General features: G+C 42.5%; 1 protein-coding gene across 1 annotated transcript; it reads right to left on the reverse strand.

Annotated features, from left to right (window-relative positions):
- Positions 1-457: 457 nt before the first annotated feature.
- On the reverse strand, positions 458-21,818 carry tm9sf4 (transmembrane 9 superfamily protein member 4). The gene is made up of 18 exons (XM_056586225.1): positions 21,758-21,818; positions 20,490-20,600; positions 20,265-20,364; positions 17,407-17,563; positions 15,674-15,818; positions 14,712-14,835; positions 9,845-9,960; positions 9,636-9,747; positions 9,191-9,261; positions 8,977-9,109; positions 8,669-8,750; positions 8,495-8,570; positions 8,266-8,349; positions 7,539-7,714; positions 6,151-6,214; positions 5,898-6,017; positions 5,588-5,677; positions 458-2,610 (listed from the first exon to the last, which is right to left on the reverse strand). The coding sequence occupies exons 1-18, from the start codon at positions 21,773-21,775 to the stop codon at positions 2,461-2,463; spliced, it is 1,929 nt and encodes a 642-aa protein (XP_056442200.1). The 5' UTR covers positions 21,776-21,818; the 3' UTR covers positions 458-2,460.
- Between the last annotated feature and the right edge of the window lie 370 nt (positions 21,819-22,188).

Here is a 22,188-nt window from a genome sequence, read left to right on the forward strand (position 1 = left end):
GTTAAAGCTGGTTTAAAGTTATAATCGGATGCATGCAGTCATTTACAAAAATCTCAAATTAACTTTACCTCAGAAGAAATAAGGGAAAGTGTGTTTGAATTATATAAAAAATAGATTTACTTTTAAGTCTGTTTCAATCACAAATCTCCAAGTTGAAGACAAAACCAGCAATCTTAAGACATCTTCATAAAGCAAAGCATGCAAAGTAAATACTTGGCCTCAGTCTGGATTCGGCGTTGACATGGGACCCTCAGTGGTCTTCAAAGCTGTTATATTATGCTCTGAAAGTAATCCTTATCAACTCTATAGCTTCAGTCGATTCGCCTCTTTTAGGTCACATACAGATACAAACTTTAGTTTGCACACGCGTGCTTAAGCAAATGAAACAAGGTTTACAGACGATTAAACTAAATGTAAAGCTTGTTCACTAACAAATTAGGTTATGTTTTCACAATTAAAAGGCCCAGGGAACACTAAATGAAAGTAGTTTATTCATGAATTCAAAGTCAACGTTGTTATGCATTCAGAAAGTATAACAATGAAGAATAAAGTGGATCAGCCTCAAGGATAGTTTTGTGACAATAATTTGTGATAGAGAATATTGAATGAATGGAGTAAGAACTGCATTGAGTAAATCAACCATTCATCAGAACAGCCATTGATCCCTTTTTCTTAGAAATGTATTTATTTGCACATATATGCGTATATATATATTGCGCAGTGTTTGGCACTTGCATCGCATCTCACACAAATGTTACAGAAGTGTCAAAATGTGTCATGATTGTATAATGGGTTGCAAAACAAACTATTGGAATGTCATGCAAAAGACAAAGTGCCTGGCACTTTTCACACGCACACGGCGGGCCATCTTAAACATCTTCCCTAGATTAGACACGACCCAGAACAAAAGCCAAGCGTAACTAGTGCCAACTGGATGGTTTGGAAGACGTTCTGATTTTCCTATAAATGCCAGTATGTACCATCAGATATTGTTCTTCGGTCAGGAGCTTTGCAACTCAACCTCATAATTGTTTATTGTCTGGCTTAAATTACGGCTTGATGCCAGTGTGTGGTTTGCAGAAGGGGCAAGACTTTGTTGCAAGATAAAGCTTGGCAGTTATTGATTCATGATAGGAAGAAACGCATCACGAGATTACGAGTGAAACAGCCTAGCTCAGAATAATCCTATTCCACATGTTTAGGTCAACCTCCACTGTCTGATAACCACGTTTACCACAATAACTATCAAAGGGAGGAGAAACTGGGATTTTACAGGGTGTTTGGAATAAATGTTTATGATCCGTGCGAGCAACCAAATGTAGGCATTTCCCTGTCCATATATGCATAGTTTGCAAGGTATAAGCACTGCTACAAAGCTAGTTTTTTGCACCGTATACACATACAACAAAAATGTGAATTCTTTGTAGAAAAAAGCAAGACCACAGCGTTCAGAAGGGGATCCATTCAAGTGTCATTTTATCATAAAGGTCCACATTCTGATCTTTTATATAATTACACATACATGGTAGTCCTCACTTTGCATTGTATTTCATTGTTTCCATTAACGGCAGCAGCATCAATGAGAACTCTGGCTCTGTGATTGGTCATGTAACTTCAACACGTCTGTAGCCTGTGCCGAGCAGCGGTGAGACCAACCCCCGCCCCCAATCGGCAGAATTAGCCAACATCTTTTGGAAAAAGAAAGCTTATGATCGGAGCCATGTCTAAATGAAAATGGGCACACAGGGACAAATACAAATCCAACTGTTTAATATCCTCCCACGTTTCATACAGAATTATCAAGCCTTTCTGGGCTCTACCAAATCAACCCCAGCGCCGTTACCACCACAGTCCCAACTACCACCTCTGATCGTAGAAAACTAACGTGATCACAAAGTCCTTTTTCACAAGAGAAGAGAAAAGAAAGAGTAAAGCCACTATAATATTAATATAATTATTTTCATTCATAGACCAACGCTTCTGTTAAAAATAAGGATAACAAAGACCTGCCCAACTGATACAGCTCATAAAAAAAGTCCAAAAAATGATCAAAGAATTACAGACAACAAGACGTATTTTGGCCCATCTCTGGTGTGAAAGGTTCAACAGCATCGCACACGTCCTAAACCAGAAGAAAGCAGTCGGTCTCAGGGAGCATGAGAGTAAAAGATGGCGAGGGGAACAGCAGCGTGTGTGCCAGCTTCTTGGTTTCTTTCCTCCTTCAGGTCGGTGAGTGAAGCTGTCGACACCGTAAACTCCCACGTTGGCTGTCCCTTCCCCCCTCACACACGCGCGCAGACACACACACGCGCGCAGACACACACACACACGCGCGCAGACACACACACACACAGACACACAAACAGTCACACAAGTCAGTGCTTGCTAGACATGAATAAAATATAGATTAAAAAAAATGTGGCAAAAAAATAACTCCTCAAAAAAAGAAAGAAAAGCATGTCAGTCAATCTTGACAGCGGCGTAGATCTTCCTGATGAACATGTAGGCTGCGTAGAAGCCGATGGTGCCGGTGAGCAGCCAGAAGGAGAGGACCATCAGGGCCGTGTAGCCAAAGTACAGCAGAGAGGGAATGAACTCCACAATGTCCAGCTGGAACCACAGACACATGCACACGTTACTGTCTGAGGAGCCTTGGTTCATCCATTTAATTAACACGCTTGATATACACAGCATTTAAAGGAATATATTCCCGTTTTAAATTGACAGTGCTCAGACCAATCCCAGCTAAATGGTCCTAGTCAGGGCATCTATACTGGGATTAACATCACTCAACACTACAGTTTGTAGAGGTGCAAACTGGTTAGGACAAGCAGGATGTAGAAGTGCTCGACCCAAGTGGCACACAAAGCCTTTCAGTGATTCAGGACCCATTTATATTAGCAGTGATTTCAAAATAGTTTTTTTGTATGGACCTTTTTGTTCTATTTGCTTCCCTGACTCCTAGCCGTAATACCAGCATTTCCTGAAAACCCAGCATTTGAAAAAGCTCAACAAACAAACATTTACAGTTCAGAGGTCTTAAATTCATACATTTAAAGAGTCATTTACAGTCCTGTACAGGTATTATATTACAATATTATAAAATGTAAACCTCCCCTCTCAGTCCAACAGTAGTCATCCCACATGTAAAATGGTATTTTGAAGTGTAACTACACAATCCACATGAATTAAATAAATTTATAAAGTAAATAAAAAAACACGGTGTGGGCAGAGTTTGTTTAGTTTACCTAACACTCAAACCGTAGCAACAGCACACTTTAGTGAAGATTAGGGTGCAAACAAGTATATAATAGGGATGCACCGAAAATTCGGCCGAAAATTGCCCAAAACATGAGTAAAAATGCCGAAAGAAAATACCGAACATTTCTATTTTTGATGATGTGAGAAAAAAAAAGCAACCAGTGTGGAATGAGCCATGTGCGCTTCATCAAAAGAGATTAAAAAAGAGCCGCACGTAAGTTTGTAAACAACTAAATGACAATACACGGCGATGAAAAAAGAGCCGAGCACACCTGTTAAAACTAATGAATGAAATGAATGAAAAACAGCAAAAGCCACATTCGGTATTCGCTTTCGGCCAACTGTTTGAGTATTTTCGGTTTCTGTTTCGGCCAAGAATTTTCATTTCGGTGCATCCCTAGTATATAAGAATATATTATATAATATATTATGCAAATACATTTTATATTATGTTGAGAAAGCTCCAAAACAGGGTATTGAATTGAATATTCCAGAACACGGCTTTTGAAGGCTTGTTGGCCGTGTGGCAGCGCGGGCAGGTGGAGTTCTAACCCTGCGTTCACACCAAAAGATGCATTTGCTGCCCGAACGCGTTGACGCCTGAGTTTTGCGGCGCGTCAAATCAAGTTTTGCGGCGCGTCAAAGGTTTGCGGCGCGTCAAAAGTTGAAATATTTCAACTCGAGCAGCATTTGACGCGCCGCAAAATACGTGAACGCGCCCTTCGCCCGTGCCCGGCAGCGGGCACGGGCATGCCGCGCCGCAAATCAGATTTTGACGCGCCGCAAATCAAGTTTTGCTGCCCGTTTTCTTGGCAGCAAATGCTGCGGCAGCAAAGCAGCAACGCGTCTCTACATTCACTTTGAATGGGATCACGACGCGCGTCAACTTTTTGCATCTTTTGGTGTGAACGCAGGGTAACATGACGCCCGCTGTCAACCTCACAACATCCAAACCCAAAGTGAAACGTATGGCTCTACCCCAGCCGGACCAAAAGCCACTCATAAGACAAAGGAAGTGAGCGCCCAGCCATGCTATATAAAAAGACGCGAGAGATAAAACATCTGGCCACAAAGGCCACGCCTAACGTTGGCCAATCCGCCCTCCAAACCCCGCTGGGCCAGCTAGACGCTGTTGACTGGAAGATGATTCATGACAGCACAGCGTGAAACGCTCCTGTCTGTATACATTATATAGCCTACAGAACATTAAGTAGGCCTAGAAAAAAAATAATCATCTAAAATAAATCTCTCAATGAGCTATTCATCAGAAAGCAAATATTGAACATCAAAACCAAATTTAGTCGCAGATATCATTTTGTGTGTATATATATTCACATAAGTATATCTGAATTTAAACCAAATATACAAACAAGCAAGTTAATCCCAAAACGATTTTTTTTTTATTTAAACGTTTTAATACGTTTTAAATGAGCATCAACATAGTAATCTATGCCATTTGGCGCCATTGACACCAGCGGCGAATTGCTTGTGAAGCTCTGCATGAGCATCGGTAGATTTTGATGTTTGCGTTGGATTGAGGGTTAGACTATTAGTACACATATGTATAAAGCCACAGTGCTGTGGGAGATGAGGCTCTGTCTGGACAGCAAGGGTTAGGCTTCCTGGAAACATTCACACCCTACGGTAAATACGGATAGGAACCCTTTCGTCCGGTCCCGGAGGACGTTTTGTCCGTCAGTGGGTCCGTCGCCTCTGAGCTTACGAATCCGGAGTGCTCCGGAAGAAACGGAGCAATACCAACGGAAATCGAGGCGGCAGTAGAGTCAGAAGTCCAACCATTCGCGAAAATAGAGAGTAGCATAATATCTATGAGATATATATATATATATATATATATATATATATATATATATATATATATATATATATATATATATATATATATATATATATATTGTATTTAACGTTTTATACTTATATTATACCATATACCTGACCTTTTTATTTTATTGTTCACTTGCTTTGGCAATGAGTTGTAACTGGTCATTTAAAAATGGCGCAACATTTTGAGGAGAGAATCTGCGGGTTGGTGAGGGGTGTCACATGCCACCGCCGCGTAGGCCTACACTTTATGCACCTTTTTTTTTTTTCGATTTCGGATGACACAAAGAAAAATCATCTCTACAGATGCCATGTTTGCGATTGCCGATGCCGGTAATTTGTGACACGAGAGTCACTGCCCTCTAGAGGATGTATTGTGTAACACCCATAACAACGCTGAAACCGGAAGGAGGTATTAAGGGTAGTCCCGGAGACAACGCATGGTACGGCAGGATGAATTTCGTCCAGGTTGATGAAGTTGTACCTTGTTGATGAAGTAAAAGACAGCATAGACCAGGACATAGAAAGCTGAGCCTCCAGACACCAGGAATGTTCTCCACCACCATCGGTAGTCCTGCGAGAGAATGTACAAAGTAAAGTCAGAACATGGGGCCTTTACTGTTGACCATTGAACTGACAGTTGGAGCTGGACAGCAAAACAAACTCAACCACCGTCACAATGTTCAACCAACCCATCATTTTCCGGGTCATCAGCAATGAACAGACTGTAAACCTTGCCCACACGTTTGGTGGGGTATCCCATTCTACTAGAAGACCGTGATGTTCGCCAGTACCTCTGCACAGAGCTGAAAGTAGACCATGACGATGCTGATCTGCGAGCAGGACACCACCAGGATGATGAACACCAGGAACAGAAAACCAAACAGGTAGTAGAACTGGTTCTCCCAGATGGCCTGCAGTCGTCGACAAACACATAGAATTACACACACTTGGCATGGGAAAAAGACTAAAGCTGGGTTAATGTGCCCCTAATGAACCGTTCATCTGAAGGTCTAACTGTAGTCACACGGGACAAGATGAACTCACGCTGAAGATGAAGAAGAGCTCGATGAACATGGCACCAAAGGGGAGGATACCGGCCATCAGGATTCTAGTGCAACAAACAGAAACGCCAAGTTGGGTTAAAGCAGGAGTCACCAACACAGTGTCCTCGCGGGCACTACGGCGCCCGCAAGGACCACATGAGGCGCCCGCAGGCCTGTTCTAAACATAGCACTACTCATTCTTGAACAACTCTTTCCCACCTTTTTTAAGTCATTGTTGATAATTATTGTGAGAAATCATTCACATGACTTAATTAATTAACATGTCTTCACATAGATGAGTATCATTAATCATTAATAGTAACATATAACTAAAGGCAAACTGAGCAAATTTGTTATTTCAGAAGAGTGTATAGAACTGGGTGCCCCTCGTATGACTCAGTGCTCATGAAGTAGCTCTCAGGTTCATAAAGGTTGGTGACCCCTGGGTTAAATGGTGTTCCAGTGTGTGAGCAGTGAGCACACAGGTGCATTATGGGTTTTAGGGGTGTAACCGAATCGGTACGGACGTCATGGTTCAGTGCATAGATTTACACGCAGAATACACGGTATAAAATTGAATAAAACTGGCGTGCAAATTAATTAATGTAATGCCGAACTAATGTTAGATACACGATCTTCAGGGACAACTCAGACGCCTGAAAGGGTGCCGGCAAGTTCGAGCTACACACGCCGTCCGTTGATTGGTCGACAGAATCGCATTTCCGTGAGACAGGGGGATAATAAACAAACACATTGTCCGCGAGGTATTTCTGGACAACGGCGAAAGCTTCGTTTATTGAAGAAAATGTCGCACAAAAGTTTGCCATCCTTCTTGGACGTCCTACATTGTTGATCTTTGTTCATTGTGCGCGTTCTTCTTTTTCCTTATATATTAGCAGGCTACACTGTGTCGGGCTGGAAACGCGAGCTGTAACTGAGCTGTGCCGAACCGCACCCTCACTACTCCACCAAGCCGCACCGAACCGACCTGCACCCTCCGGTGGAAGTGCGCAAATTCTGTGTAATTTGCACTTTCATAAATCAGACATGCTGAATTTTCCATTTTATAACTAATTGCCTTATTTTGTTTACAAGTTACGGATGGAGTCTGGAGGTGATGTGGGGTACTTATTGTTTACTGTTTACATCTTAGATAACACAGTTCAGGCTGTTGCAGCTAGCTCAGGGGAGAGACTGTATGACACTAGGTGGTACAACCTGAGACAATAAAAAATAATTGCCTTCTGCATTTTAGTTTTTTCTTTTCCCTTCATTGTATCAAAGTCGTACCGAACCGTGACGTCTGAACCGAGGTATGAACCGAACCGTGACTTCAGTGTACCGCTACACCCCAGATGTGTTTCCATGGTTGCCTGGAGGCCCACTCACCCTACAAACTTGTTCATGTACCAGCGCTGCTCCGGGACCTGCCGCGGGATCTGATTGGTGCGCACAGGGTTATCATAGGGCTGCTTCCGGAAGCCAAAGTAGTAGCCCAGGTAGACCAGCGGCATGGAGATGCCAAACCACATGCACAGCAGGGCCAGCATGGTGGTGAAGGGGACCTAGGGGGGGCACGGGGAGCAACACCTCAACACATACAGCCAGAACAGGAGACCATTACCGTCAACATTGAAGCTTATCTGCAAGACGTCTTCATTTCTTATCTGTTCATTCTAGAACTTGGAAGATCTACTCCATAATCAAATCAGGGGCAGGATAAAGTGGCCAGTATGCTTCATTAGAGGACGGTGCATAACCCCTCCCTGATTTGTAAAATTAATATAAAATGTCCCCCAGCGATGATGGGATGGGGGAGCTACGACGATGGGCCTGTGTGTCACACACACACATGCCTGCGACCGTCGACGAGTGACAGCCAATAGGAGAGTAGATGTTCCTGTCAGCTGTTCTTTCCCGCAGTAAACTATTTGGTATCCTAATTGGCCGTTACATTTATAATGCGCAAGGTGGGGGTACACGGTCACGTACCCTTACCACCAAAACAAACCTCTATTTGAATCTTTCTTATGCAGTCTTTAAGTCATTTAAGAGGAAGGCATGATGAGACACGGGATGACAGAGAGGGTTAAGGGTAGAGAATTTGAGTGCTCACCGCTCCAGAGGAGTGTTCACCCCAGATGAAACAGTTGAGGACGAAACAGATTCCAAAGACGACTGCTGGGTACAGCGTGGCCGTCTGCAAGGGAGTAAACAAAGACACTAAAAACACTATTGTGGATTCTACCATCACCACGAGTGAGAGGGTTAGACAATATTAGAGTCCACTGAGATATCCCTTTGGCTTGGGTCAACATTAAACATTTGAGCTGGGAGATGCTTACACAGAACGCTCCTTTCTTCCACCGATGGCCTTTGAGTGTGCGATAGAGCCGCCCAGCGAAGTAGCCCCCGAACACGCTGCAGGGTCCAGAGTCAGCAGAAGACCACAACATTGAAACGGAATAGTACGACTACGAGTGGCACCTTCCTGGAACCATATGGAGCTTGGCACTTACCCCATGAACATGAAGAGGAAGCAGGATGTGGTCATCAGAGCCCCTCGGCTGGATGGAGACAACATCCCTAACATGGCCACGACTGGGGACACACACACACACACGTTTATATTGTGCACCGATGTTTATGCCTTGAACACTATTAAAAAGATATCATCATGAAATATAACCATACATTTAACATATAATAGAACTACCTGAATTCTCATAACCATCAATGAATCAACCATAAGCCAGTTCTATCCATTGAGAACGTAAACCTATATGGAGTTGAGCAGAAGGGACTGAGTGGTGAGTGTGCGACTCACAGATGACGATGAGGAACATGCAGAACAGCTGGATGCCAGAGCCCAGCAGGGAGCTGAGGATCATTGGGTACTGCGGCGGGCGGAAGACGTCTCCGTGGACGTTCTTCCAGCCAGACTCCTCCATGGTGTCCTCCTGAAGAGAGAAACAGATTTAGGGGTTCTCCCATTGTTCTCCCGTCTCTCAAACACAGCGTTTGTGTGATTGTGTACTTACAATGTCATCCTCCCTGTTGTAGTTGGCGATGTCCTTCCTTAAGGTCCTGATGATGATCATGCTCAGAATGCCTTGTGGAGACATGACACAAAGCTTCAAACCAACTCTGTTCCATATTTACAAACCATTGTATTGAAACGTTATCCCACCGATTCCTTTTCCTTTGTAAAAGTGATGAAAGTTGAGTTCATTCTACGTTCCTAAAAGTCTTCCTTTACATTTAAACGTACTGACATGGTCAGAAAACGAGTCCATACTAAACTCTGTAGTGCTGCGTTTACAGGCTTTTCCTTCTTTTTCTTAATGGCACACAACAGATTCATGACCACTCACCAAAACAACAACAACAAGCAAACCAAGAGTCCTAACTAAGAAAAACGAATGCGGGAATGGTTGCAAATATTATGAGCAGTATTTTAAATTGGATGTGTTTGAAGCAACGCACCAGACAGAAAGAAGACGACCACCACAGAGTTGACGATGGAGAACCAGTGGATCTGGACATCACTCATGGTCAGGTAGGTGTCCCACCGCGAGGCCCACTTGATCTGGCTCTCCTGTTCCAGAGAGAGAGTGAACAAGAGAGTGAGAGGATGGGTTGACATAGATAGATCTCGGTAAAACACTGTGCGGCGCCATTGTGGGGACACCTACCTTCCAGTCCACAGAGTAGGTGAAGAGGACCTCGTTCTCTCTGCTGGGGTCGATCTCTTGGGGTGCGGAGCCGCTGGCCTCTGGTAGTGTGCATGCTCTCTCCACTGGCTTCAGGTCTGGACAAAAAGCAGACAGAAGGGTGGTGCCGTTAGCGCTGTGCATTATGGTGGAGCGGTGCTGGGATGTGTTGCCATGGCCACCACTGGTGACTGAACTACGCAGCCGTTTAGTGTACCACACAACTGTTCCGATGTGTTACACACCGAAACAGATTTGTTCAGACATTTCAATGGACGGTGTTCAATTGACTAAATGGTCTTTCAGGAGACTATCCCAAGTGTTCAACAAGTGTCCTCTACATCAAATCCGGATCTATCCAGCATCGGTAATGCCAAAATGATTGCAAAATTGTTTTCCCCTAACCAGGGATATCCGTTTTTTCAATGCCACTACACGTTGCTTTCCTGGAGCCAAAGTCACATCCATCCTGGACAAACTTCCAGAGCTTATTCATTCCCTTCCGTCCTCCATACATCGAGTGATAGTCCACACAGGCTACAATGATATGGCCCGTCGACAAACCGAGCTGACAAAGCGGGATTTTAATGACCTCTTCTCTTTCTTAAAACGCTGCGGAAAGTCCGTTTTTAATCAGTGGTCCCCTGCCAATCATGTCCCAACGCCCAGAGCGGTTTAGCAGACTCCTAAATCTCAATACATGGCTCCAGTCCACTTGCAAAATTCATAACTTCGCTTTTATCGATAACTTCAATCTGTTCTGGAACCGCACTTCTCTCTATAGCACTGATGGAATCCACCCAAACACTTTGGGCAGCTCGGGGCTAGCTGCAAACATACAGCATGCCGTACAATCTGCTCCACACAATGGTACGCATAGTTGACTGTTTTCAAATGACACATTAGTGGTGGATTCAATGATTCGTTTCCGTGACCCAGTTCGCGTGATTCAGTTCGCCACGAGGAGTCGTTTGCGAATCGTTCGTTCGTTCGTTCAGTCGAGTTTCCGGTAGCACTAACTCCACTGAGTCTGGCTGACTCAGCTGAGAACCGTGCAATGGGGTCCATTCCAAGATGCGATTTACCGCTACCGGAAACCAGGCTGAACGAACATACGATTCGTGAACGACTCCTCCCAGTTCAGTCGAGTTTCCGGTGAATCGATTCCCCGGAAACTCGACTGAACGTGGAGGAGTCGTTCGCGATTCAGCCTAGTTTCCGGTAACGGTGAATCGCATCATGGAATGCACGCCATTGCACGGTTTTCAGTTGAGTCAGTCAGACTCAGTGGAGTTAGTGCTACCGGAAACCTGTTCGTTCGTTCAGCCGAGTTTCCGGTGAATCGAATGGTGAACAAGACAACCGAACGAACGAGTGAGACGAACCGGTTCAGTTCGTTCGTCCTAAAGACTCGGTCATTCGAACCGGTTCGCGAACGAACGAGCCAACACTATTCCCTTTACAGACCATTATTACCGACAGCGCCTGCAATCTACCTCGCACATCTAGCCTGCACACTAGGAGGGGAGGAAGATGGGGAGCGGATCGTAGTCTGCTGCGGCCCATCAAAATGACCCGCAAGCACAATACATCTTCCACCGCGGAGCTCACTCTACGATTGGCACTTATCAATGCCAGATCAATAACTAATAAAACATTAATCTTAAATGATTTCTTCACGTCCAGGAACTTAGATTTTATGTTTTTGACAGAGACATGGCTTCGCGCTGGCGAGCTTACAGCATTTGCTGAACTTCTTCCGCCTGACTGTACCTTCATTAGCACCCCCCGGATTACTGGGAAAGGGGGAGGGCTGGCGTCAGTTTTTAAATCCAGCTTCCGCTGCCGCCAAACTCTGTCAAACAGCTTCTCTAGCTTTGAACTGCAACTCTTCGAGATACATGTTCAACCTCCTGTTCTATGTGCTGTGATCTACCGTCCCCCGAAGTTTATAAGGATTTTATCCAGGATTTTTATGACTTTGTGGCGGGAATTGTCTTGAACACAGATCGCTTATTAATCATAGGCGATTTTAATATCCATGTGTGTTGCGACTCCCGGCCCTTAGTTAAAGACTTCTTGAATCTCATTGACTCTTTTAACCTCACACAGTCCGTTACTGCCCCGACGCATGAAAAGGGTCATACACTAGACCTTGTTCTGTCCCATGGCTTAAATGTGTGTATTAGTGAATTTTGTGATGTGCCGATTTCAGACCATTTACCGGTGATGTTCACCGGTAAATGAACAAAAATTATGATTTTATTTTATTCATTGTTGTTGCTAATATGCAATTTTAAGCATTCTTGTTCTTTGTTTTGTTTTTTATATTGTATTTGTGTACAGCACTTTGGTCAACTACTGTTGTTTTAAAATGTGCTATATAAATAAACTTGACTTGACTAACCATTTATCTTGCCTGTTAGGTATATATAACCCAGCAAACAATATAGCACAGGGTGATTATATTTTCAAAGTTATTGTCAAGTTAAATTGTTAAAAATTGTGGTAGAAGTGAATGTTACCCCGCAACCCATCTCTGCTCGTAATTTGAACTAGCAAATAGGTTGACAGCGGACAATCAAATGCTTATCTAGCCAACGCAAGCCACTTGACATTTTCTTTATTTCTTATTCAAAACTGTGTAAACATATCCCAAGGAACTAGGCAGTGTTGGCATTTGAAGAAGGCAATCACATGTGGCCCACGGCAGGGTTCTACCTGGCTCAGAATGAGATCATCCGTTTGGCTGCTACTTGGGTTAGAGTGAATAAAGATACAACAGAGATTTAAGTAATGTTTTAGATTGAATACCACCTGGTGCAATATCTGTTGGTAGCCCCCCAGTACATCAGGGTCAGAGCACATCATATTAGTACCCGAGTCAATATTTGATGTTGACAAAGTAAAGAGCAAAGATAGCGGTTTAACTAGAGGTACTTTTAGGCTAAATTTCCAAATAAATCAATAAATCCAATGCACATTTGACAATATAAACTTGATGAAACAGGTAGATATCTTGAGAACCCCATGAACATGTGACACCTGACCCGAGTGTTTCTCCCAGGGTTTCTAGAGACTATGGTGGGTGGACCTCCGACCATCAAGGGGCCCGGGGGGGGAATGCTCCCCGGAAGACAGGTTTATAAATTATAATTATTTTCTTAAAACAGGAACTTTAGGGTGGGGCTCGCAGCGGTGAACATCTCATTGGTCAAGTTCTCAATGCATTTTATTTCAGCCACTTCCCCATTTACAGTCGCAAACAATGTTTTTTGTTCACTCCGAATGGCAGAAAAACACCAACAGTGCCCTTATTGTATCCATAACGGGGAACCACATTCATAGCCCTGGAATTGCAACTCTGGTACTGCAACTTGTTTGGTATTATATTATATTTATTATATATATTATATTATATATGTATTTATATGCAAACAGGAATGGAAGCGTGACCATTTACTTGCCGAATGAAAAACAAACAGAATAAATAATAAGCAAAGGGGTTTGCTTGTGAGCGCCATCAGAGAATATATAGATTTAAAGATATATAGGCACATTACCAATAATCTGGGGGTTTAGTTTGCATTTACAGTCTTTTCCTTTTTAATTTGAATAGATCTTCTTTGAATACATTGGGCTGGGTGCAGTTTAGATATTTAGCCTTGGTGCAAAAGAAAAGCAGGTTCACCTGGTTTTCTACCAATCCCGCAGAACAGGACCTTTTGAACTTTTACAGTAGGAAAAGCCTGCCCTACAGTGTTCTCCTAGTCCGGCCGGTAGATCCCTTATACAGAATAACTAGGGACTAGGGCTGGGACGACGCGTCGACGTAATCGACGACGTCGACGCATAAATTACGTCGACGCGAAAAATGCGCGTCGATTTAAAAAAAAAAAAAAAAGAAAAAAAAAAAAAAAAAATAGATGGGCGGCGCCGGGGCGTAGTTGCAACGCGAGTGGCTCCTCAGACTTTCATAAGTGCAAGGCGCCAAAAAAGGAGATGCCTTTCCATTCTAGCAACACGGCAATTCACCAGCACCTGAAGAGGCGCCACCCGGTAGCAGCTGCAGATGACCGAGCACCGTAGAATTCTAAGAATGCATTACTTTGCACTTTTATATTGGAATTTAAAGGCAATAAACATGTATTGAAATGTTAAGGAATTCATATTTTATCATTCAGATATGTAAATCAACATGTATAAATTGCTATTAGTCAATTAATGGGGAGATAATCGAGAATCGAATCGAAATCGAATCGGACTGAAAAAATGAATCGTTAGATGAATCGATGCATCGAAAAAATAATCGCTAGATTAATCGTTTAAAAAATAATCGTTTATCCCAGCCCTACTAGGGACTAGTCTGTAGTGGTAGATCCCTAAAACAGACTAACTAGGGACTAGTCTGTAGTGGTAGATCCCTAATACAGACTAACTAGGGACTAGTCTGTAGTGGTAAATCCCTAATACAGACTAACTAGGGACTAGTCTGTAGTGGTAGATCCCTAATACAGACTAACTAGGGACTAGTCTGTAGTGGTAGATCCCTAATACAGACTAACTAGGGACTAGTCTGTAGTGGTAGATCCCTAAAACAGAATATTGAGGGACTAGTCTGTGAGTGGTAGATCCCTAATACAGACTAACTAGGGACTAGTCTGTAGTGGTAGATCCCTAATACAGACTAACTAGGGACTAGTCTGTAGTGGTAGATCCCTAAAACAGAATATTGAGGGACTAGTCTGTGAGTGGTAGATCCCTAATACAGACTAACTAGGGACTAGTCTGTAGTGGTAGATCCCTAAAACAGATTAACTAGGGACTAGTCTGTTGTGCACCAGCATACCTTCAACCTTGACGCTCTGGGGCACCACCTCGAAGCGCACCACCCGGTAGTCGTGGTCGTTCCCCTCCTCCAGCCTCTCTCGGTGGTAGTAGAGCACAAAGGAGAGGTGGTTGTGCAGGTAGAACTGAAAATAGACAAGGGGAAAACCATTAACGCATGGGGAGTCATGATGTTAATTCAATATCCCCATATTAAATGTAGACACGCATTTGACCACCAACAACCAAATGACAAATGAAGCGGACGAGGGCGTGAGGCCATTCAATTGTTATATTAACGCGATTTTACAGGCAATTTAACTTATGATTCAATACATTTATGAGGCAATCTGTATGTTTTTGCACCAGTGATTTGATTTTAATGACACGACTCGTCTTGCGAGATAGATTTATAGATTTTGAGAAATTTGGAACCGGATCAAAATAAAACCGGGCCCCTTTAGAATCGGGTGCCTATAGAACTGGGCCCCTATAGATCCCGGCCCCTATAGATCCCACATATAATATCTATCTGGTTTACGGGAAGCTCACAGCAGACCGGCGGCAAGTGACAGTTAAGCGGAGAGCTCCGGTGTAGAGCAGCTGATGTACCGTACGGTGAACAGTAGCATGGCTCAAGTGTCTAAACTGTGAAGGGACAAACATGAGTCACTTCCTCCAAGGCATCAATGCCAGATATTTAATTACATGTCTATTTTACTACTAACCGTGACCCGCTAGTCTGACGGATAGCTTTCCAAGATTTACTCGCCAAACGGAAAATTGAGCAACAATTGCCGCTTGTCAGGCGTTCATTTGAGACCCTGTGTCAATTATTATAATACCTCCAAGTACACTCCTGTATACACGTTAATGTGACCCCCTGCTATACAGCCAGCTTTCTGAAAATCGACATCCTGCCACGGATCTTCACAAACATGTTGTACGCAGAACTGTAAATACAGCTTAACAATGGCACTGTACCTTGTTGTTGTCTGTGAAACCCAGCCTGTAGCCATGTTCGTACTGGACGTCCTTCACCAAGTCCTTCCTCTGCTCCTCCTCGGCCCCGGCCTCTCTGTTGGGGTAGAACTCCAGCCGCGTGGCCACCGGCAGGTTGTCTGCAATCCTAGAACCCAAAGCAAGGCCAGGTTTGCGTCAGGTCTTCAAGTATTGACAGAGTGATCAACATCACAATGCAGAAATATCTGGTACAGCGGAGAAAATACTATTGACTAAGGATTGATTTGCTTTGCTTTGAGAGACACACATTTAAAAAATAACGCCATTGGAAACTAGACATGTTGCTGCATGGGCATTTCTGAAGAACATGCGTGTGGTCACATGAGCCAATTTGTTTTGTGCGCAATATTCCACTAGCATGCTAACATGCTAATAGTAGCAAGGCTAATGGGCAACGCGTCGAGTTTCAAGTCCCTGGGCTGATTTGAGGCTGAATGATTGGCCTAATTGTTCTTTTGGATTGGAAAGTATAGGGCCCCCTGTCACCAAAGAGTTCCTCTACTTGTTTGAGACCAGCTTACACATGCTTTCTACAAATGTACCAACTTGGCTACCCTGAACTCTTCACCTTCGGAATGGTTGAAGTCAGTGTTTTTCCCCATTGATTTCCATTAAAAAATAGCTCGGTGAGCACCTGCAACAGTAGGAATTTGAATTTGGGACTGAATTATTATTATTTTTTCTTCTGGAAACACAAATTGTAGGTCCCTGGGGTTCTCTGAAGCAGAACAGAATCAACAATTTCAGGCCAATTTCAGGCCATATACGGGTTAGTTTTCACGATTATTTTGTCAAATCTTTCAAGATACAGAAAAAAACTTTCCAGGCCAACATTATGGGTCCTTGTGGCAAAAATATCCAGCAAAAAAAAGCTCAGATACCAGGTTTAAGAATGTTAAATAAACCGGGGTGGGCCGTTTAGGTCTGACCTTTGTCCTCACAGCTATTCCTAACTTTTTGGATGGCTGCTTACTCCCGGTTTACATATGCTGATTTGTTTGACAACTCCCAGGTGTTCAGGTATGGAGAGGTAGATTTTAGCGTTTTGGCCCCATTTACTTTCGATATTAAATATACATTTTATAAATATTAATTTAAAGGTGAAATATTATACCACCAGGTGTGGTAAAATCAAAACGTCTCTTAATGGCTCACTGCTGGTGGAATAATAACCTTTAAAAGAAAGTCTCCAATGGTTGTTCTCTAAAAGTAGACTAGCACTGCATTGATATATGACCGGCTTTCTGGTCGGGGTTTAGTGCAAATACCTCACAAACTTTAAGAAAAGGTAATTACGCAAAATAGGGAGGAAAAAGACCAAAAAAAATAGACAAATAAAAAATAGTTTAATGCCCTGATGAAGGCCTACAATGGCCGAAACATGTAACTTTAAGAATTCTATTTTAAATTAGCCTATTTATCACAGGTTTTTTAACTTTAAGGAGAGTACTTTGGCCAGCTTATCTTTTTAAAGACCATTTTTTTTATATACCAAAGAGCCCCGTTGCACTAACTGAGTCACTTACTCAGAACCACGCCGCAGCCCTCCAACCCGTCTACCTTACTAGACTAGTAGTTTGGCTTGCTTTTCAACCACACTATAACAACAGGCGGCCAAAGAGAGTGAAGACCTAATAATAAGAATGGTATCAATAGGTCGTCTCTTCCAGCGCTCAACGAGCACGGTGACTCACAGGTGGACGTAGTACTCCTCCTGGATCCGCTCCGCCACCAGCTTGCTCTCCGCGACGCTGAGCTTCTTCTTGTCACACACCACCTCACATTTCTTGTTCTGATTCATGGCCACGCTGTACAGCGTGTTCACGATGCGGTCCCCCCGCAGCACCTCGCCTAGACACAGGAAACATAGGAAATTCACCCCAATAACTCTCGGTGTGCATGATTCGGGAAGGGCATTAGATGGACTACCACAGGAGAGCACTTAGACCGACAGTTGTTTAGTGAATAAAAAATATCAGGGTTCTCCATAGGATTATTTTACAAGGAGGCAAGGGCGTCCCAAAACACTCAATCAATGCAGTCATATGGGGGGGGGGAAGAGACAACCTTTAAGACATCGAATGCCATGACAATGATCAATAATAATGTGCTCACCAAATGTCACCCGTTTAAAATAACAGTGCACCTCGATAAATGGCACGCAATAAAAACTTCTCCAAATGCCAGTGAGATACAACATTTATCATAATCCACCACATCAGCAAACAGCCATTTGCTAAATTATTACTCTTGGATGAAAAAGTAAAACTCAAGTTTGTAACATGTGTGAAAACATGTATAACGCATGTGCAAAAGCATCCTCTTCTAAATGTAGGGCCCTATGAAAACCGCGATAACGAAAACGCGGACGGAATCACGGAATTGGACAATAAAAACGGAATCAACTGATAATTTTTTTTTAATTTTTTTTTTTTATTATTTTATTAAGCAGGAAAGTATTAAAAGTAACAAAGTTACAATTTAAAACGGGCCTGTCTTAGTAAAATAACTGATTTCCAGCAGTTTCCTGTTCTTCAGCACATATAACATGCAACAGGGACAAGGCACATCAGACGTCACATTTACAATATGCAGCGGAATGCAGCGGAATTCGCCATTATTTTGGTGAAATTCAGTTTCGAGGGAAAAGGGAAACAACACAGGTGACATTAACGTCACTGAATGTTTAGCAGTCACTCGCACAACAATGTTAAAAAAAATCCCCGGTCCACCACGCAAACAATAGGTCCGGCTCCTAACAAGAAGCCGAAGAAGAAGTTGAAGCGCCCGTAATTCGGTTCTAACCCCAAATTCAGAGCCGAACAAGATCACTCAGGTGTTTTGTAGAATATGTCAACATACTATCGATTGGAAACGCAAAGATACGTGCGATGACCACTTGAAGTCCAAAATCCATATGAAAAACAATGAACGCCGTAGCCAGGGCACGCCCCTTCAAACAACAATTTGAGTTTATAAAAAAAGAGTTTATAAGCACTTTAATATTTATGTCATGTTTTTATTTGAAGCACTAAAAACAGTGCAATGATGTGATGTTGTAATAAATGTAGTCTTCTATCTGATTAAATTGTATTCGTTTGCACTTATTTGACACTCGTTCTGATGATTTTAAGTGTAAAAACTGAATTAATGAAAAATTAAAACGGAAAAAACGGAATTTGGAAAAAAATAAAACGGAATTTGGAAAAAAATAAAACGGATTTCATATGGCCCTATAAATGCGATTAGGCCAGCGGAGAAGGGCTAGGGCCTAAAATATTTTTTTGTTCGGTTACGGTTTCCGACCGACCCTGTAAATGTATGTGCGACCCAAATTATTTTCTGAGCTGCTGTAAAAATAAGAAAAAGAAAAAAATAAAATAAAAAGAAAGAAAAAAGTCCTACCCATCATTCGCTGCCGCTGGAAAAAATAAATAAAATAATGTCCCTACCTACCCATGACCTCAACTGACAACCAACAGGAAGCTAACTTTTATTTTTTTTGGCCTAGACATGCTTACGTTAGCCAACATTTGTAAAAAAAAAAAAAAAAAAAAAAAAAAATTCAATAGTAATTACACCATACTTCACTACTTAATTTGTGGTCGATTCCCGGAATTCAGTCCAACAGCTCTACAATGTACAACGCAGTGTGTCTAACTGGAACGTGAGTTTCCAGCGAGAGCACCAACCGTAGCGCCGCTATACAGCCGCATTACGACTTCCATCACACAACACACCATCCGTTATACTAAACACAGAACAAGCCCTGCAATCGAATATACGGATGTGTGTGATGGTCTTTCTACTAAATGAGCAGCCTCCACTGTTCGACCCCTGTTACATTGAAGCTCGTTTACATGAGTCCGAGTGGGAACAAGAATGGCTCCGAAAGACAGCAACTTCCTCCACAGCACTTATTCTTGATAAATCAGTTCTGCTTTTTGAAGCGTATTGCAAAATAGAAATGTGTTTTAACTAGGGCTGTTCAAATCAGCGTGATAATAACATATTTGTCCACGAGATATGGAACGAGCCGCTATTGTCAACATCGACATAGTTAGATTTGTGTTGAAAGTACAGCACATTTGTTCCAAATAACAGCAGTTTCGAACTGCGCCTGCCGCCTGCTATTTCGTAACTCTGCTTATCGCTCTCCCGCTCTGCCTCCGGCTCACACAAACCAGAGACGTCAGAGAACCCGCAGTCTTTACGAGTCATAATATTCTGGAAACGAGCACAGCTTTTGGCCGCGAAATTATATATTATATTGTAAAGTTCTCAAATACGATGTTCTCAAATACGAGGCGGAGGCAGTGTCTAGTCCACGCTTCATTCAACCATCAAACAGAATTAAATTCCGAACCGTAGGAATAGTAACGGTAACTAACTTAACGGTTTCTCACTCCGCGAGACCTAAACATAAAGCACTAACAAGTAACCTAGGAACGGGGCCAGCCCCATTGCTAGGTTAGGCAATATTCACAAAATAGTATTTTCCAAATACATTTGTCATGACTGATGCTTTGTGCACTGATGGCAGGCTGCTTACCAAGGTTCTCTGCCTTGTAGAGAATGGCCTCTGGCTTACAGTAAGGCAACGAGTAGTATTCATAAGGAAGCTGGGTGCGGGAGCTCGTAAGCTTTACTGCCTGAAAACAAAAGAGAGAAAAATTAATATCTGTAGGTGCAATTCTCATCTGGGAAACTGGGAGAATTGTATCGTGAGTTGGGAAAGAAACATCCTATGAGAATCAAATGAAGCGTTCAGATTTACCTTTATATCCACTGGCTCATTATCACGAAAGTCCTGCGGAGCGACTCCAGGAACGTAGAATGGGAAGACGACGTGGAAGGTCGACACGAGGACCAAGGCCCACCCCGTCTCCTGCAAGACAAAACAAATAACCAATATTGATTAACCTGAACCACTTGTGTACATTTATTACTGTAAAGTGCTGACTACACCAACATCAGAAGATTAACTCGTTCTGTTTACAATCTTACCCATATTTTTACAGGTAAGTGGAAGAAATTCGACCAGCCAAGCAATTGTTTTAATATACAACCCTGACATGTTTCAGTACAACATTGACAGCTACACATCATGAAAAAATAAAAAATAAAGAACAAGTTTGGGAACTTTGCTGGCGATCCTTATTAACTACAATCCATAAAATGCAATTAGGTAACACTAGCACTTGACTTCAACTCATTACTTATTATAACGACTGTCTTAGTTTCTCTAAGTATTAAATACTTGTACTTTATACATTACTTTATTATTATGCATTGTGATCTATGCTGCTACTTATTTTTACATATTTTTATTTCTCTTTATCTTGTATCGTTGCTGCTATGTCTGAGGAGCCAAGCCGCAGAATTGTACTCCTGTGTAGGTGTACAATAAGATGTAATACAATTATCTGATTCTGAAAGTACTGCTGACTTGTGTTCCGTAGAAGAAGTGAAGGAATGTGGTATTCAAAGCAGTGATGTCTCCGTCGAGGTTAGGATATGGGACACATGTCCAGCAGTATACATGTGTTATAAGTATCTACATCAGCAGTATATGTATGTGTGTATATATATATCTAAGTATGTAGACCAACTAAAGGACCCTTCCACAGACCGCCCTAACCTCTCGGTCTGTTCAGTGATCTACTCGGTAACTCGTCTGTCTTTCTGTAGCTAACAAGCCGTTCTGAAGTCATGCAAGCGAACTAAATCAAAGCGAAGGACTACAGAACAAGGTTAATGTTACTGATGCATTGACGCTATGTGTTAAGATGTCAAAATTAGCATAAAACCGATTGTTTTTTGTAATGCAGTTACGTTAGCTACGTTGAGCTAGCACCTCCGTCAACATTAACACACACACCTCCGTCAACGACGAGGCCCAAAGACCATTCTTAATATAACATATTATTTCCCACTGAAACAATACTACATTTTTAATGCAGCCCATGCATCAGACCTGATTGAGGACAGAAATGGTCAGAGTAAATAAGGGTTAGTAGAAAGATAAATGGCTTTTTCTCTTACCCAAGCCACGGCCGCCATCTTGAATATACGTGTCACTAATGACGTCAGAGGAAATACATGTTTCTGAACGGGTCATTATTGACCAATCGCTATTTGTATATATATATATACACATCTATACATATTTATATACATGCATATTTACGTAGGTATATGTATAAATATTTAAATACATACACGTATACCTATTTACATAGGTATATGTAAATATATATACATATACTGTACATACAAAAAACAGTTGCAGCACAACTCCAGGATCACCTCATACAACATCACTTGTTTGAAAAATTCCAGTCTGGTTTCCGCTATGGCCACAGTACAGAAACAGCCTTGGTCAGGGTCACAAATGACCTCCTGATGGCAGCAGACACCGGCTCCCCATCTCTCCTCATCCTCCTGGACTTAACAGCTGCTTTTGATACGGTTGA

This window comes from Gadus chalcogrammus, chromosome 1 (assembly GCF_026213295.1).
Source record: "Gadus chalcogrammus isolate NIFS_2021 chromosome 1, NIFS_Gcha_1.0, whole genome shotgun sequence".
In the NCBI taxonomy this organism is placed as follows: Eukaryota; Metazoa; Chordata; class Actinopteri; order Gadiformes; family Gadidae; genus Gadus; species Gadus chalcogrammus.

Coding starts and splice junctions, on each gene's coding strand:
- tm9sf4 (XM_056586225.1), bottom strand. Junction 17,564..20,264: donor CTACAAGGCAGAGAACCTTG/GTAAGCAGCCTG, acceptor TCCTGTGTCTAG/GCGAGGTGCTGCGGGGGGAC. Junction 8,751..8,976: donor CATGTTCCTCATCGTCATCT/GTGAGTCGCACA, acceptor GTGTGTCCCCAG/TCGTGGCCATGTTAGGGATG.